The following is a 16,530-nucleotide window of genomic DNA, read 5'->3' as shown; positions in this document are numbered from 1 at the left end:
CTTTCATTCTTGGAATTACTATATCAATAGTCTCACCACATCATCTAGTACTTGATTAAGTTGAGGTGTCCATTCTTTAACCCTTCTTTTAGTACAGTACTTTTTGCTTCTATTTATTATATTCCTCTTCTTATTCAAGAAGCCTGTTCTGAATGTACATACTTTTATATTGAATACTTTTTGTTGATTAACTTAAGTGCTTCTTTACATGGCTTCCGGTGTCATCAAATCTGATTCTTCTTGATTATAGCTCTCTCTCAACAGAATTTCATTGTATAGCATTTATTGGTAAAGTACTATATGCTTTTTTATGCATCCATTGATAAAAGCAGTAAAATTTTCTAAGTTGGTTTCCTGAAGGAAGAACTTTTTATATACTTATTATTTTGGAAAATTCAAACATACATAAAAGTTGAGAGTATTCTATAAAGAATCTATTATACCCATTATCCAACTTCAGTGGTTATCGGTATATAGCCAGACTTGTTTCATTTAAACCAGAGTTGGCAAGTTTATTCTATAAAGGGTCAAATAGTAAACTATTTAGTCATGGTCTCTGTCACTATTCAATTCTGCCATTGTAGCAGGAAAGCAGCCATAAATAATGTATAAATGAATGAGCATAATTATTTCTTTTTTCTTTTTTAATGTTTTTTTTGTTTGTTTGTTTTCAGAGAGGAAGGGAAGGGGAGAGAAAGAGATAGAAACACCAATGATGAGAGATAATCATTGATTGGCTGCCTCCTGCATGCCCCCCACTAGGGATTGAGCCTGCAACCCAGGCATGTGTCCTTGACCGGAATCGAACCTGGGACCCTTCAGTTCACAGGCCGATGCTCTTTACACTGAGCCAAACCGGCTAGGGCCATAATTGTGTTTCAATAAAACTTCATGTATAAAAACAGGTGGCAGACCAGATTTGGCTTGAGGGCATTTTATTTGTCTGTTTGTTTAATATATAAGTATATATTTTTATGTATTTACAAATATATTTATAAATGTGCACCTGTCATAGTGTTCATCTCTGTGAATCAAGTCTCAAACTGAATACAATGTGTCCAATCCTAGATTAATAAACAGAACATTATCGGTACCCCAAACACTGTCCTCGTGTTCTTTTCTAGTTACTACCTGTCCTACCAAGGATAACCATTATCCTAATTTGCAGCAGCACATGTTAGTTTTGCCTGCTTTTATATATTTTATATCAGTGGAGTCATATGGTATGTACTTTTTCATGTCTGGCTTTCTTCAACATTGTTTTTGTGAGATTTGTTCATATTATGACATGTAGTTGCGGATTTTGTTGAATCTTTTAAAAATTTGAATTTTCATTCTCTATATAGATTAAACAATAAACAATTTTCAACAAAATAGATTTAGCGCAAGCTGTTAGCTAAAGAATCAAACATTATCTTGGAATTCTTAGTGCTGAGATATATCTAAATATACCATTCTAAATTAGATGATTGTCTCTCAGCTGTTTTTTACTGGGTATTTAAAAAAAGATTTTCTTTAACTTTTAAAATTCTTCATTTCTCTTTACAAGTTAGAAGTAGCGTACAAATACTTTACTTTGCCATTACTTTATCACTTGCTTCAACGAAAGAATAATTCATTATTTTTTATGTTTCTTCATGCTGCTGTAACATTTAAATTTTTTTTCTGTCTTCACAGACCTGGGCCCTACACTCTCTGTCATTGATCATCGATTCTGCGGGCCCACTCTATTATCCGCATGTGGAACCTACCCTTTCTCTTATTATAATGTTGTTGTTAAATGTGCCTCCTACACATGCTGAAGTTCACCAAAGTCTCGGTCGTTGTTTGAATGCCCTTATTACTACATTAGGTCCAGAGCTACAAGGTATGCATAGCTGTTTTTTAGATGTTTTACATGAAAAATACACATATAAAAATTAGTTTAGTTTCTATGACTGACTCAAATACTTGTCATTGAAGTGAAGTTTAACAGGATGTTATATTCAGATATATTGGCAGAATGTTGAGAGTCCTCTTGGGAAAACTTTGAATCCTGGATGATGGCATAATAGAAAAATAACATAGAAACTATGATACTTACTTTAAACTCTACCACTACTTAATTGGGTGACCTTGGGGAAATTCTTACATCTCTAGGCTTTGGTTTTCTTTATCAAACGAAGAGAAAGTTGAAAAGCCTTTGTTATTGGCCCGTAGTAGGTGCTCAGTATTCTATCTTGCTAAATAAATGCCATTTAGTCTGATTATCTTACGTTGAAAAAAAAAAGGAGTACATATTTAGAAAGATTTGATATGTCCTAAAAATGCTTCTCTTAACAACTAAAATGACAGACATGAAGTAGAGTATTTTAAAGAACTCTTGATCTCTTTTAAGAAATAAATGACTGCGCCCTAACTAGTTTGGCTCGGTGAATAGAGCATTGCCCTGCGGACTGAAGGGTCCCAGGTTCGATTCCGGTCAAGGGCCTGTACCTTGGTTGTGGGCACATCCCCAGTAGGAGGTGTGCAGGAGGCAGCTGATAGATGTTTCTTTCTCATCAATGTTTCTAACTCTCTATCTCTCTCCCTTCCTCTCTGTAAAAAATTCAATAAAATATATTTTTTTTAAAAAAAAAGAAAGAAAGAAAAGAAAGAAATGACTGCATCCGAAAACTCAGATATTCTGATCTGTTCAAGTGCACAATATATGATGTCAATATAGATGAAAGCAACGCTCAACTAATACAAGTAGGGCTAAGTTTATTAGCAATTTCTAATTCCACTTTTAATGAAAATCTGGTGTAATCTACAGACAGCCTTAGGGTTTTTTTTACCTAAAGATTTGTGTTGCCAAAAACCTTTCAGACTAAGAATAACTAATAATCATCCAAAAATCTTTCAAATGGATTATTCCTGCTTTTGTAGAAGAAATTTACTTCACAAATTCTTAAATTTAAAATTGGAAAAAAAGTAATTATTTTATAGGTCAATTATTAAAAACTTTCTGCTTTCATTTTAGGTAACAGTACTTCAGTTTCTACCTTAAGGATGTCCTGTCTGTTGGGTTGTGCAGTGATGCAAGATAACCCAGACTGCCTTGTTCAAGCGCAGGCCATCTCTTGCCTTCAGCAGCTTCATATGTTTGCTCCACGACATGTCAACTTATCTAGCCTGGTCAGCTGCCTCTGTGTGAGTATAAAATTATAAATGAGTTTTTTAGTTTGTTTTATTGGAAACTTAGATTTGTTTTAATTATTCTCTAGATCGTGTTCAATAGCAATTTTCCCTTAGTTCTAGTCCTTTTGTGGAAAGTGAGGGGCCAATTTTTATATAATCACATCTTAAATCTCATATGGACTTGTTTTTCTCCCATTAACGTTGAACTTAATATTTTTAATATTTACTTATTAAGCAATAAGCATATATTGTGTGGCATAAATATCCCAGATACTATATAAATACTATAGGACATGGAAAATTTTGTGGTAACAATTTTTTCCTCTCATTTTTCTATTCCAAATTATTACATACAAAGTTCTTTCCATCCCAGATGGGCACATAACATTTTTCCTTAATATTCTAGCAGCATATACATCGATGTCTTCGTTCTACTAATGTGTCTGAGGAATATGGAAGGTGCTTCATAATCTCAGTGGTTTTAAGATTTACCTTGAACACCATCAGTTTCTGTCTGGACTTGCCTCAAAAGTTTTTACATTTGGAATGAAAACTTTTTCTGCCCCTGCAGTGTTCATAGCACACTCCCATTAGTAACATGACAGCTGAGAATTATTACTTTATGTAGACAGACCTTTCATTTTCAAGCTTGAGGCAAAATATGCAGCATTTCAGACTTTAAAGAACCTCAGAGATTGTTAAAACCAGTGTTCTCAATAAAAAGATAAACTGAGGACCAAAAATTCAAATAATTTGACTAGGTTCTTAGTCTAGGATCCAGATTCCTGAACTTCTTGTCCTGTCCTCATTTCATTATTTCAGACTGAGTTTGTGGTTAATAACTCCTAGCTCTGCCACCTCAGCATTAGGCGGCTTTAGGGACACCCTGTAACCTCTTCCAGCCTCAGCTCCTTTGCCTGTAAAACACAATTACACAAGATGCCACCTATAAAAGTACATGTCTCAGGCACCTAATAACCAATTATTAAGTAGCAGTTGTTTTTATTTTCTTAATATATACCTTAAATATAGATTATGTTATCTTCATACTGATTTTGATCATCATAATTATGTAAGACTCTTAAAAAGAGGATATGACTGACTTTTCTGGTGGAAACTTTGGTTCCTGTCTGGAACCAAACATGTGTTAGAGAAAATAGCAGTTAGTGGAAAAGGATTTTACCTTCACTTCTCAATGACTTTCCCCAGGAATATTGCTTTTATATTTAGAGAACCATTTCCAAAACCAATTATTGAAAAATATCCACTGTTTTACTAGTACAAGTTGGTCTGACTTTCATTCTCCATTCAAATATAATGATACTGCCATTTTTTTTTCTTTTTAAATTGTAGTAGGAAATTTCCACTAGTAGCCTTTTTAATCTTCTTTAACTTTACCTGAATTCATTTATTAAATAAAGTTCAAACTCATCAAACTTAGTCATAATATTTAAGCTGTAAAATGATGTTTTTTATACAGAAATCATATTAAAAAATTGCTGTCACTATAGTATGTTAATTTTGTGTCTTAATATTTTTATTCTAAATTTATTAGGTTGAATTTTGTATTATATTTTAGAATATTCTCTGTAGTAAGTAAATTGCTTTTGCTTTCCTGTTTTAACAACTTTATGATCAGATTTTCTTTTCTACAAAGAATTTAAATATTTAGCATGAAGTGTTTTCATAGTAATTGAAACTCCCTGAATATTCAGAATACCTTTCATCATTAAGAAAAAATCTTATGGGGAAAAAAGGAAACATATGTAATATTTTTAACAATAAAGATTTTTTTTAAAAAACCTTAGTGTAAAGGACTTTATTCTAACTGCATGCTGTTTAACTTCTATTCTGAACTTAACCTTAGCTACATTAGCAATTCTGAGTACTCTCAGTTTTAAAATTTGGCTTCCATTTTATAAAAAAAAAAAAAAATCTATAATTAACTTGTGATGAGATAAACCATTAACTCTGCCCCTTGCCAGACACCTGTTCATGTGAATGCAATCCAGATCACCCCTGTCACACTCATGTCTACTTGGTCTGGTTTTGTTACTGCAGCTTAATGAGAGATCCAAAAAAAACCACCTAATTACACAAATGTACATTTTTAATTATTTTATATCTGCATCTTGAATTGACTATTTTCAAGATCTTAGCTCAATTCATATTTTAAGTGGGAAAATGAAGTATTTGTGGCATATTTTTAAAGCTGAAGCTAAACCAGTTTTAATGATAGAGCTCTATCAACATATGTATTTTAATTCTTAGCTGACTGTTGTCAAAGTCATCCTAGCATTTATCTTTTGGTTTTGTCTTGACTGGTCTGTCATTTGTTTTTGTGCAGGAGATCTTGTTGGATAATTCTGTGTTGGTAGGTCCCTGACCCTCGATTCCTAACTTTTTTGAGGTTTGCAGTGCTGTTTCTTTGTCATTTTTTTGGTTGTAGATGTTTATGTTTTTGTTTTCCTCTGCATCTCTGTTTAAGCTAACCATTAATGCAAAATCCAGTATGTGTAGCATGTTACATGATGTTTATTTAATACCAGTGTAAAAAATTCCTCCCTAACCTTCTCCAGCTGGTATATTCACTCCTTGCACTTAATTTTGCATCATTTTGATTTTATGTATTCATTTCAGAAAAGAATTGTAATTACAGTTTGATTTAATTTCTGTATTTTGCCTGTTTGGTCTGTTTGCCTTAACTCACTCTATTACTCTTCCCGTTATAAATGCTGGAGAATGACATGGAGATACTAAGCATCCCATTTTGCTTTGTGTGGCAGCCTTCAATCATTTTTTTCTACCAAACAAAGAGTACTTTTAAGCATGCTTTCTCTAAAAAATTATTTGACCAGCCTGAATAATGCTGCATCTGCCTTGTATTACATGCTTGTAAAACTCCAATTAAAATAACTAGTAGCTTCATTAACTTTTCTTTAAATTGTCTTGTAGAGTGCTTTTCTGTCATTGTTATTAAATATAGCCATAATTTTGGGCTTGAACAAACTTAATGTTTTTACATTTTAACTTCTCTGTTATTCTTTGTACTAGTTTTTAACAACAGATTTCTTAAACATGACTGGAATGACATTACCTTGGATTTTGTGAATAACGTTCCTCTGTTTCCACTTTTGAGTTCATTATATGGCTTGAGGATATAATAGAATATATTTATAAAGCAGTTCCTGTCCATATGTTTCCCTGATGATATATTTACAAACTTTTTCTGACTTTTGTCTTCTGATAAAATTAGGATTTAGCTTTCTTTGCATGTTTCTTCTTATATATCAAAAAGCCAGCTTCCAACACCTACTCTTTTACTCAGAATTACTCTACCATTTTCAGTAAACTTACCTACTTCAGGCCCTTTTTCCCATACACACCAGATCTAAAGATCAGTATAAGAATTATGCCATTATTTCTCAAATTTTACTTGGAAAGTTACTATTATAAGATGCATGTATTCATTGTCTTAAACCATACCAAACTGGTCTTTACTGTCATATTTAAAACAATAAATTTCAAAAAATCAACAGTTTATTCTACTTATGAAATCACTGAGTAAGAATTTGTATCCAGAAACCTTTGATTTTTTTTTTTTTTTACTTTCTCATTTAAGATATCACCAGTCCTATAATTTACCATATCGTTTACACAACCTATTGAGATTAGTATTGTTTAAACACTTCTAAGTAAAATGAATATGTATTGGGTCTGTCATTCTGAGCAGAAATATTCTATATCTTTAAGATATATACATACCTATGTACATATATGTAGATCCATATACAAGTAGATATACATATATACGTTTTGCTATCCATTATATTTATCTCTAGAGAGCATTTTTGGTGAATATGTTTTCTGAGTAAAACTCTTTCTGCCTTTATTTGAAAATGCATTCACTTAGCCTGAATAAAATACTATTCATAGAGACTTGCATTAATAATAACTAACCTTCACCTGGCCTTGGTGCTCAGTGGTTGAGCATCATCCCCTGTACCGCCAGGAGGTTGCTGGTTCAATTCCCAGTCTGGGCACATGCCTCATCTGCCAGCTCGATCCCCAGCAGGGGGTGTGCAGGAGGCAGCCAATCCATGTTGATGTTTCTCATGGATGTTTCTATCTCTCCCTCTCCCCTCCTCTCTTTCTAAAATCAATAAAAACATTAAAATAATAATAATAACTAATATTTATTGAGTATTTACTATTTGCCAGGTCTTGTGCTAAGCACTTTTGCATGTTTCTTTGTGTTAACTTCACAACATCCTTGTGAGATGGGGATAGTGTTATCTCCATTTTACAAATGAGGAAATTAAGGAACAGAGAGGTTAAATAACTTGCCCAAGGTCACACAGCTAGTAAGAGGTGGGCCTATGATTCAAACTGAGACAGTTTGACTCCAGAGTCTCCATTTTAACCAGTATACTATATTGCTTATATAGATTTGTGTAAATTTTACTTAGAGAATAATAAAAATTATAGTTGCATGAGCACAAATGTATAAACTGCCAGTAATTTATTTCTCAATTATATATATTTTTTAATATATTTTATTTTTTACAGAGAGGAAGGGAGAGAGAGATAGAGAGTTAGAAACATCGATGGGAGAGAAACATTGATCAGCCGCCTCCTGCACATCTCCTACTGGGGATGTGCCCGCAACCCAGGTACATGCCCTTGACTGGAATCGAACCTGGGACCTTTCAGTCCGCAGGCCGACGCTCTATCCACTGAGCCAAACCGGTTTCGGCTCAATTATATTTTTTATCTCAAAACTATTTTTGCTAATATAAATGTTACGTCTTCTAACATTGTCAAGAGGCTTCTGCTTGGATTTGTTTATGAATATTGTATAATCAAGTACATGTATTACTCCTTAAGTTATTTACAAGTTATATAATAAAAAAATACATACTAGAGGGGGGTAAGAGATCAACCAAAGGACTTGTATGCATGCATATTAGCATAACCAATGGGCACGGACACTGGGGTGGTAGAGGCTTGTCCTGGAAGGTGGGAGTGGCCGGGGAGGGGTCAATTGGGGGAAAAGGAGACAAAATACACTAGAATATTTGAATGTCTGTGTATTTCATTAATAAGTTGCATCCAGCCCACTGATGGGCTGGACAGAATGAGGAGGGGTCCAGTGAATATCTATTAGACTTACTGAGTGCTAGCAAGAATTTCGGCCCTTTCAGTTCCCAAATGGTATTTTCCAGGTGAATCTTTGCAGTCCCTATTTGTTACTGAGAAGAGCAGTACTGGCTTGTTTACGTCAGCTTGTGCAGAGAGAGGCAGCTGAAGTTTCAGAACATGCTGTTACACTTGCTAAGGATAGCAGAGAAGAGTTGACTCCAGGTAATTCTTTTTATCAACATTATCTCCAGCTCAAATGATTGTTTTAATCTTAAATCTTATGTGTAAACATGAGTTTGTAAAACAAAATTTGAAAGTGAATATATAATGTCTTAAGCCTACTACAAGAAACAGTTGCTCACAAGATTATCATTCCAACCAGTGATGTTACTGGTTTAGAACAGTTCTCAAATTTAGGTCCCCAAACCAGCAACATCCACTTCACCTGGGGACTTGTCAGAAATGCAGACTATTGGTCCCATCCCATATCTGCTAAAGCAAAAATCTGGGAATAGGCCCAGCAATCTGTTTTGGGTGTTTTTATAATCCCTGTGTTAATGTATACTGAAGTTTGAGAGCCATTGGGTTTAGAGTAAGTTTTTTCACAGTAGTCCATTGAAATTGGATTTAGCCCTTAAGTAATTTATTATATGTGCCTTTCTTCCCCCAAAACCTCATTTGATAAAATTCGCCATACATGAATCTGCTTCAAATGAAAGGATTTTTAGGGCCTCTTCTATATTTGAGAAATGAAAAGGACTTCTTAGCCAGTAAGATTTATTTTAAGTGTATATCCCTGTATTTTAAAATTAAGTAATCCAAACACACATATAAATTCAAACATCCTACAAAAATAGTAATGATATCATACGTGTGTGTGTGTGTGTGTGTGTGTGTGTGTGTGTGTTTACTTTCCAAAGTGCTGTCACACTTTTAGGTTTAGGTTTCAGACTTCACAAAGCTTTCCAATATCTAAAGCTCTCAAATCTGTAATGTGTTTTACTCTAATGCTGTGCTTTTTAAATAACAGTTTTATTATTTAAACTTTTGCTCTGGCTTGAGTTAATCAACATTGCTGAATTAGTATGCTAGTAGTCATCAGACAGGTTGCACAACTCATTTGAAAACTGTTCTGTAATTAACCTTAATCAGAAATACATTAATCTCATAACTATGTGAGATATTCTCCCCGAGTGACCTTTGGTTTATATTCACCATTGAAATTATCTACATCTGTTGCTTTAGGCTTTGATTGTGTCCATATGCTAGTACATGTTCCTAGAATTACTAGAGGCCCAAAGCACGAAAGAGTAGGCCTTCCTTCCCCCGGCTGCCAGCACCTGCACCCGGAAGCCGGGCTTCCCTCCTCCAGCCGCCCGCAGGCACCTGGGACCTGGGCTGGCTTCCCTCTGGCCCCAGCTTCATCAGGAAGGACATCCAGAAGACGTCTGGTCTAATTAGCATATTACCCTTTTATTATTATAGATTGAATTGGCTATGCAAGTAAAATTATAGTAAAGAATTCATATCTAATTCCTTTAAATTTTTTAATTTTTAAACTCATTGGAAACGTTTAAAGAAATGTACATTGAACACATAGATTCACCTACTTATTAACTTTATGACACTCACATCTTTTTCTCTCTTTCCATACATACAGATATATAAACCTTTTGCCAAACCATCTCAAAGCAGGTTGCAAGCATCATGACAGTTTGCACCCCTAAATCAAGCACTCCTATGTAAAATGCCTCAGTTTACATTTTCCAAGAAGGACATTCCCTTATATGACCACACATCATTTCCACACCTAATGAAATTAACAGTGATTTTAGTAGCATCATAGAATATATACTTCTGACACAAATTTCCCCAGTTATTAAAAAAAAAGTCTTTTATGACTCATTCCTACACCCATCAACCCCACCCAAATTTAGAATTCAGTCATGACTCACACATTGCATTGGTTATTCTGTCTCTTTAGACTCCTAATTGGAAACATTCCTACCACTTCCTTCCGAACTTTAAAAAATCATTCCTCTTTTAAAATAGTCTAATAGTGGAAAAATCTTTAGAAAGTAAATGCTTTCATAAATGCTAGGTGAGTTAAATCTTTAAGAGAAAATGTGTTCTTTTAGCATTTCCAGAATTATAGGAAATAGATGCTAGATCAAGGCTTATAGTTCTCCTTGAGGTGCTTTATTACTTTGCAATGAGAATATTGTGTAGTAATTTATATTAATTTAGTAGTATTCTTTAGTTCCTCAGTGGCTTAGTTGTAGTAATTATACACTGTTCTCTATACAGTAGGTATTTTTTGTCTGAGTTTTACTCTGATGTTAATAAATTTAAAAACTTTTCCTTACCAGAATAAGGAAAGCTTAATTAAGTATTGAATGTTAATTGGGTTAAATGTTTATCTAATTTAAGGAAAACATATTAATAACTCAATAAAGACTTGCTTTTCAATAACATTGCACAAAAAAATAACTTCTTAGTACCGTGAATAACATCAAACTAACTGAATTAAAATAGACCTCAGTAGGTTAAGGTACAGTATTTGGACTAGTTCTTTAAAATATACTAGGACGTAATACTTTAATTACTGAATGTGTGTGCTTCTCATATGGCAGTTTTGTTTTCTGTATTACTTAGATCATCGATTTTCTTCTTGTCAGATGCTAACATCAGAGAAGTGGGCCTTGAAGGGGCATTACTGACCTTACTAGACAAAGAGACAGATCAGAGATTGTGCCATGATATTAAAGAGACTTTAAATCATATGCTCACATCTATGGCAGTGGACAAACTTTCCTTTTGGTTAAAGCTTTGTAAAGATGTACTTGCTGCATCAGCAGGTAAGTACTAGCAACTACCAATTGAAATAATAAAATTGAAAGTAAAAATGTTATATAGAGTTGTTTGCCAGTGATGATTTATCGATCTTGTCTGAATAATTAGATTATAATGTTTGTGGCTTTCTTCAAATGAAGAGTCTAGTGCTAGTGTTTAAGTCTAACACGCAATAAGTCTTTTTTGTTGTTGTTGTCTTGTATGACTTTCCTGTGTGAAACAAACTAAAACGTAGAGTCCTTATTTATGCTATAAAAATGATGAACTAACCTATAATAGTCCCATCATTTGTTTTCATACATGCAATAAATATTTGAGGGATTGCCTTGAGTCAACATAATAGAAAATTCATCAACGGTTATGACAATTTGAGCAAGCCAGTTTCTCCATTCTTCATAATGTTAGTTTCAAATAGTGTTTGAAATTAGTGTTATTTTCCAGTGTCTTTGCTAGTATAAGATAATTGTTGGTGAGAAAGTGTATTAGAATCTTTAAATTTTTATAGCCTTTGAGTAAGAAATCCTCTCTAAAATCGATAAAAACATATTTTAAAAAAGAAAATTAGAGAAAGAAGATAGAAACCAATTCTGTTCTAGGTATTGTACATATTTGATCTGATTTAACCATTTAATCATCCTGTGCGTAGGCAGTATTATTCCATTTTACACAGAGAAATCAAGTCTTGGAAAGGTTAAGTAATTGCCCAAAGACACACAGAGATGGATTCAAACCTTAGCTTGCAGTATTTTAAAACCCAACTTCTTACTATATTTCAGTAACTCTCAACTCAGTTACTCGAATCTTATAATTTAATGTAGCTCTGATCTCTACAATTATGTGAAAGGGAGAAAGATACCATAAAGTCCTGGGATTTTTATTTATTTTTACATTCTTCACTGTCTACCTCGATTCTTAATGATCCTCTTCTCTTCCAGTGATTTAGACCTGCTCTTTCAATCATTATTTTCCACATTTCCTTTAATGCTCTCTTCTATCTACTACTTAAGAACTTACAAGGACTTCTTTCCTTTAAAAGAAAATGTGTATGTGCATAGACAAACAGGTTGATTGCACTTTTCTGATATCTCACCTACTTTTGTAAATTTTACATTTATACTCTGAGCTCACTAGCTCAATTTTATTTTATCATTCTTTTTTAAAAAATATTTTTATTGATTTCAGAGAGGAAAGGGGAGGAAGAGAGAGAGAGACACATCAATGATGACAGAGAATCATTGATCAGCTGCCTTCTGCATGCCCCCCACTGAGGACCAAGGCTGCAACCGGGGCATGTGCCCTTGACCAGAATCGAACCCAGGACCCTTCAGTCCTCAGGCCGATGCTCTTATACACTGAGCCAAACCAGCGAGGGCTACCATTTATTCTTTATACCTTGTAGTTTAGCCCTGTCCCTTCTTATTAGGAAAACATCAGTTTCTGTTGACTTCTCAGTCATAAGACCGGACTTTGCCATACTTTATTATCTATCATAACACACTCAAAAAAAAAATGTTGACATACAAGATAACTTAAGAAAACCAAGTTGGTTTGTTTTATAGCATTAGTTTTATTTTAACTAGAGTTAGTAAGCTAACAGTATAAAGAGGAAATAATTCACTACTTAGTCAGTGGCTCCGGTTATCAAGGCAATGTGAGACTACAATGACAGCAATGGGTCTATTCTAACAAATACTTTCAGACATTGTTAGTGGATTCAGGAACCTTCATAAGTCCATTCAAGGCCACAGTGTTAAAACAGCATACCCAGTACAGTCCACTACACTCCCTACTAGAGAATTTTGATCTTCCTTAGCACAGGGAATTATTATCCTAGTATCTAGTGTCATGTTCAGTTTTTCATTTTGAGTGTAATTTGGCAACTTTCTTGCTTTGACCTAGATTCGTTCTAACAGCATTTCCTTAAATGCCACTGTTATATTTATTTAATAGGCATGATTACTTTACATTGTTAAAAGATGTATGATTGATGCACAATAATTCTGGTATTCCTTCATAAATATATATTCAAATTGATTGTGATTACATGTACTCTTCCTTGATAAAAGATTTTACAGCTGTAACTTGTGTGGATACAATGCAAGAAGAGGAAGGTGATAAAGGGGATGATGCCTCAGTTCTGACCACCAGAAGTGATGACAGATCCCATCCTTTTACCAATCCCCGGTGGGCCACTAGAGTCTTCGCTGCTGAATGTGTCTGCAGGATAATTAACCAGTGTGAGAGTGCACACTGCGCACATTTTGACATTGCTTTAGCACAAGAAATGAAAAAAAGGGATTCAAGAAGTAAGTGGCATAATAATGCAAAAAACAAATATACGTAGAGATTCTGTCTGCTTATATGTTTAATATTAAGTTAAAAGATAGAACTAAAAGGTGGTCTTTGTTCTTCCAAATCAGTTTTGAAACTGTACCTTTACATAAACAGTAAGCATATATTTTTAATGTCTAAATACATTTTTAATTATTAAGCTTCTTAAATTGATATTCATAACTTGATTAATGGATTTATGGAATGAGTTAAGTTTATAGAGAATAATCATGTTCTTAGAAAGTAGTATGTGTGTTAGCTGCTTCCCAAAATTTATTTTCTGAGTTATAACTTACAATTTTACGTGTAGATTATTTTGTTTCCATGGATATTAATTAGAAAACATTTGAGCCTATCTCAATGGAATTATAAAATGGAGTTATAACCTTTTATGCAGTTTCATTATTTTTACCTAAATATGTGTGTTATGGTTCGATGTCTGAATTTTTAATTTACTTCAGTACATGTTCAAAGGAGCAATGCCCATACCTGAATGCCTTGAAAATGTTATTTACCAATCAAAAGAATTATAAAGCAAAATCTGTCAGCAGCCTGAGAATATGAATTAGATATCTCTTGTTTCAGTGATTTTTTTCAAGTGCATTTATTGCGTCTCTTATTTGTGGTGAGCATGTGCTAGATACTGATAGTATAAAATCAGTATATCATAGATGCTTACTGATTCCTGTGCTCCCAATTAAAATTGTAATTGGCACTTACCAAGATGAGTTGGTTTTTTTCAGTGTGGCCTATAGCTATTCTTTTTTGAATAGTCTCAAATATATTTTAGGTAAAGATTACTTGTACCCTAAACATTTTACTGCTGGAACATTGTTAAATGATTTTCTTATGTTTTTCCCTGGTAGAATTATTATGCCAAACAATGTGTTGTAGGAATGAAAAGAATTTTTATTTATAACTAGAGGCCTGGTGCACGAAATCCGAGCTCTGGGGGCGAGGGAGGTTCTCCTCAGCCCAGCATGCACCCTCTCGCAGTCCAGGACCCCTCATAGGATGTCAGCAGTTGGACATTCCTCTCGCAGGCCGGGACCCCTACACTCCTTACCGCCTGCCTGCTCACTGCTCTTTACCGTTCGGGTTGCTGCTCCTTTGTGCTGCCACGGAGGTGGGAGAGGCTCCTGCCACCTCTGCACTCGCCAGCTGTGAGCTTCACTTCTGGCTGAGCAGCACTCCCCCTGTGGAAGCGCACTGACCACCAGGGGGCAGCTCCTGCATTGAGCATCTGCCCCCTGATGGTCAGTGCATGTAATAGCAACCAGTCATTCTGCCAGTCATTCCGCCGTTGGGTTGATTTGCATATTAGGCTTTTATTATATAGGATTTTATAGTGACTAATTTTTTCATATTCCCATCACCTGTATATGTGACAAGACATGCAGAAACAAGATAATCTAGTTCATTTAAAACACTACATAAAACTTTTTTATTTTTTATTAATCCTCACCCAAAGATATTTTTCCATTGATTTTTAGAGAGAGAAGCAGGGAGGGGGAGAAACAGAGAGAAAAACATTGATGTAAGAGAGACACATCGATTGGTTGCCTCCTTGCACATACCCCAACCTGTGCTGGGGATTAAGCCTGCAACCGAGGTATGTGCCCTTGACTGGAATCAAACCCGGGACCCTTCAGTCTTTGGGCCAATATTCTATCCACTAGCCAAACTGGGTAGGGCCATAAAACTATTTTTTAAAGGAACATTGTGTTTTAGCTTCAACTTGACATAAAAAGAACATATTCCTGACTAATTCATCAAAACCCAGTCTCCTAAGTATCTTCTAATGTGGAAGGTACCAATAGCACTCTTTTAAGGATGGTGATTCTGCCTTTGGTTTTTGAATAGCTGCAAAACTAGTTGCTTTGGAATAGTGTTCTTGTGTGTGAGTATTTACAATGGTGGAGTATATCCAGCTTTAATGTTTTATTTATTTTTTTATTTTTATTTTTTTTTGATATATTTTATTGATTTTTTACAGAGAGGAAGGGAGAGAGATAGAGAGTTAGAAACATCGATGAGAGAGAAACATCGATCAGCTGCCTCCTGCACATCCCCCACTGGGGAAGTGCCCACAACCCAGGTACATGCCCTTGACCGGAATCGAATCTGGGACCTTTCAGTCCACAGGCTGACACTCTATCCACTAAGCCAAACCGGTTTCGGCTAATGTTTTATTTAAAAAACGATAAAACAAAACAGTAAATCAAATCAGAGGTACTTAAAAGAAAGTCTAGATTATGAAATTAAATTAAAAACTTAAAATCTTAGCTCCAGCATACTCTTTTTCTTGATAAGATTTTTTTAATCTTGTAGGTGACTTTTTGGTGCTGCATCTTGCCGACTTAATTCGCATGGCTTTTATGGCTGCCACGGATCACAGTGACCAGCTCCGTCTTTCTGGCCTTCAAACGTTGTTAATTGTTATTCGGCGATTTGCAACTATTCCAGAACCGGAGTTTCCAGGACACGTGATTCTGGAGCAGTATCAAGCCAATGTAAGCACTTTCTGCAAGAGATGAATAATTAAACACCCAGATAAAAAGCCTATTAAACTAATTGGCATGTCACTTTTAATACATAAATAAGTGTATATCCCTGCTTATATATCACCATTATAATTAGTATATAGAAAATGCATATGTTTGAAGAAGAAATCTTCATGTAAAAGCAAAATAGTACATAAAAAGGTCTTTTATAACTTTAAAGATTAATTTTAATAATTAACATCTTCGTGGTAATTTGGGGAAATAAAGAACTTTAGTAATGAAACTTTTTACAAAATATCTGAATAAGCTTAAAATAACACTAAATCGTTACTAAACATTTTCTTTAGGCTACATGCATGTTCTATTTGCATATCATTGTTCCGACAGTACATATAACCACCTTCATTGTTTTTCTGGACTTAGAAAAGAGTTCAGGGTTCTAGTACTGTAACCTTTTTAACTGGTTGATGCATTGAGCCATTTGGAAGAACCAGTAAGATAACAGAATCATCACATTACATTACACCATTCATCCCAGAGT

General features: G+C 34.4%; 1 protein-coding gene across 2 annotated transcripts in view; it reads left to right on the top strand.

Moving 5' to 3' along the window:
• HEATR5A (HEAT repeat containing 5A) overlaps nucleotides 1-16,530 on the top strand; it is a 96,029-nt gene that overhangs the window by 55,828 nt on the left and 23,671 nt on the right. Inside the window, exons 19-25 of one of the 2 annotated variants that reach the window (XM_081089813.1) lie at nucleotides 1,678-1,867; nucleotides 3,002-3,171; nucleotides 5,507-5,533; nucleotides 8,385-8,523; nucleotides 10,980-11,159; nucleotides 13,221-13,460; nucleotides 15,817-15,998. In XM_081089813.1, coding sequence (XP_080945939.1) covers nucleotides 1,678-1,867; nucleotides 3,002-3,171; nucleotides 5,507-5,533; nucleotides 8,385-8,523; nucleotides 10,980-11,159; nucleotides 13,221-13,460; nucleotides 15,817-15,998 — 1,128 coding nt within the window. The remainder of the gene's footprint in view (nucleotides 1-1,677; nucleotides 1,868-3,001; nucleotides 3,172-5,506; nucleotides 5,534-8,384; nucleotides 8,524-10,979; nucleotides 11,160-13,220; nucleotides 13,461-15,816; nucleotides 15,999-16,530) is intronic. The other variant, XM_081089814.1, reaches the window with a different exon arrangement.

The sequence above is a fragment of the Myotis nattereri genome, assembly GCF_964212035.1.
Source record: "Myotis nattereri genome assembly, chromosome: 1".
In the NCBI taxonomy this organism is placed as follows: domain Eukaryota; kingdom Metazoa; phylum Chordata; class Mammalia; order Chiroptera; family Vespertilionidae; genus Myotis; species Myotis nattereri.
This window is presented reverse-complemented; position numbering and strand designations above follow the sequence as displayed.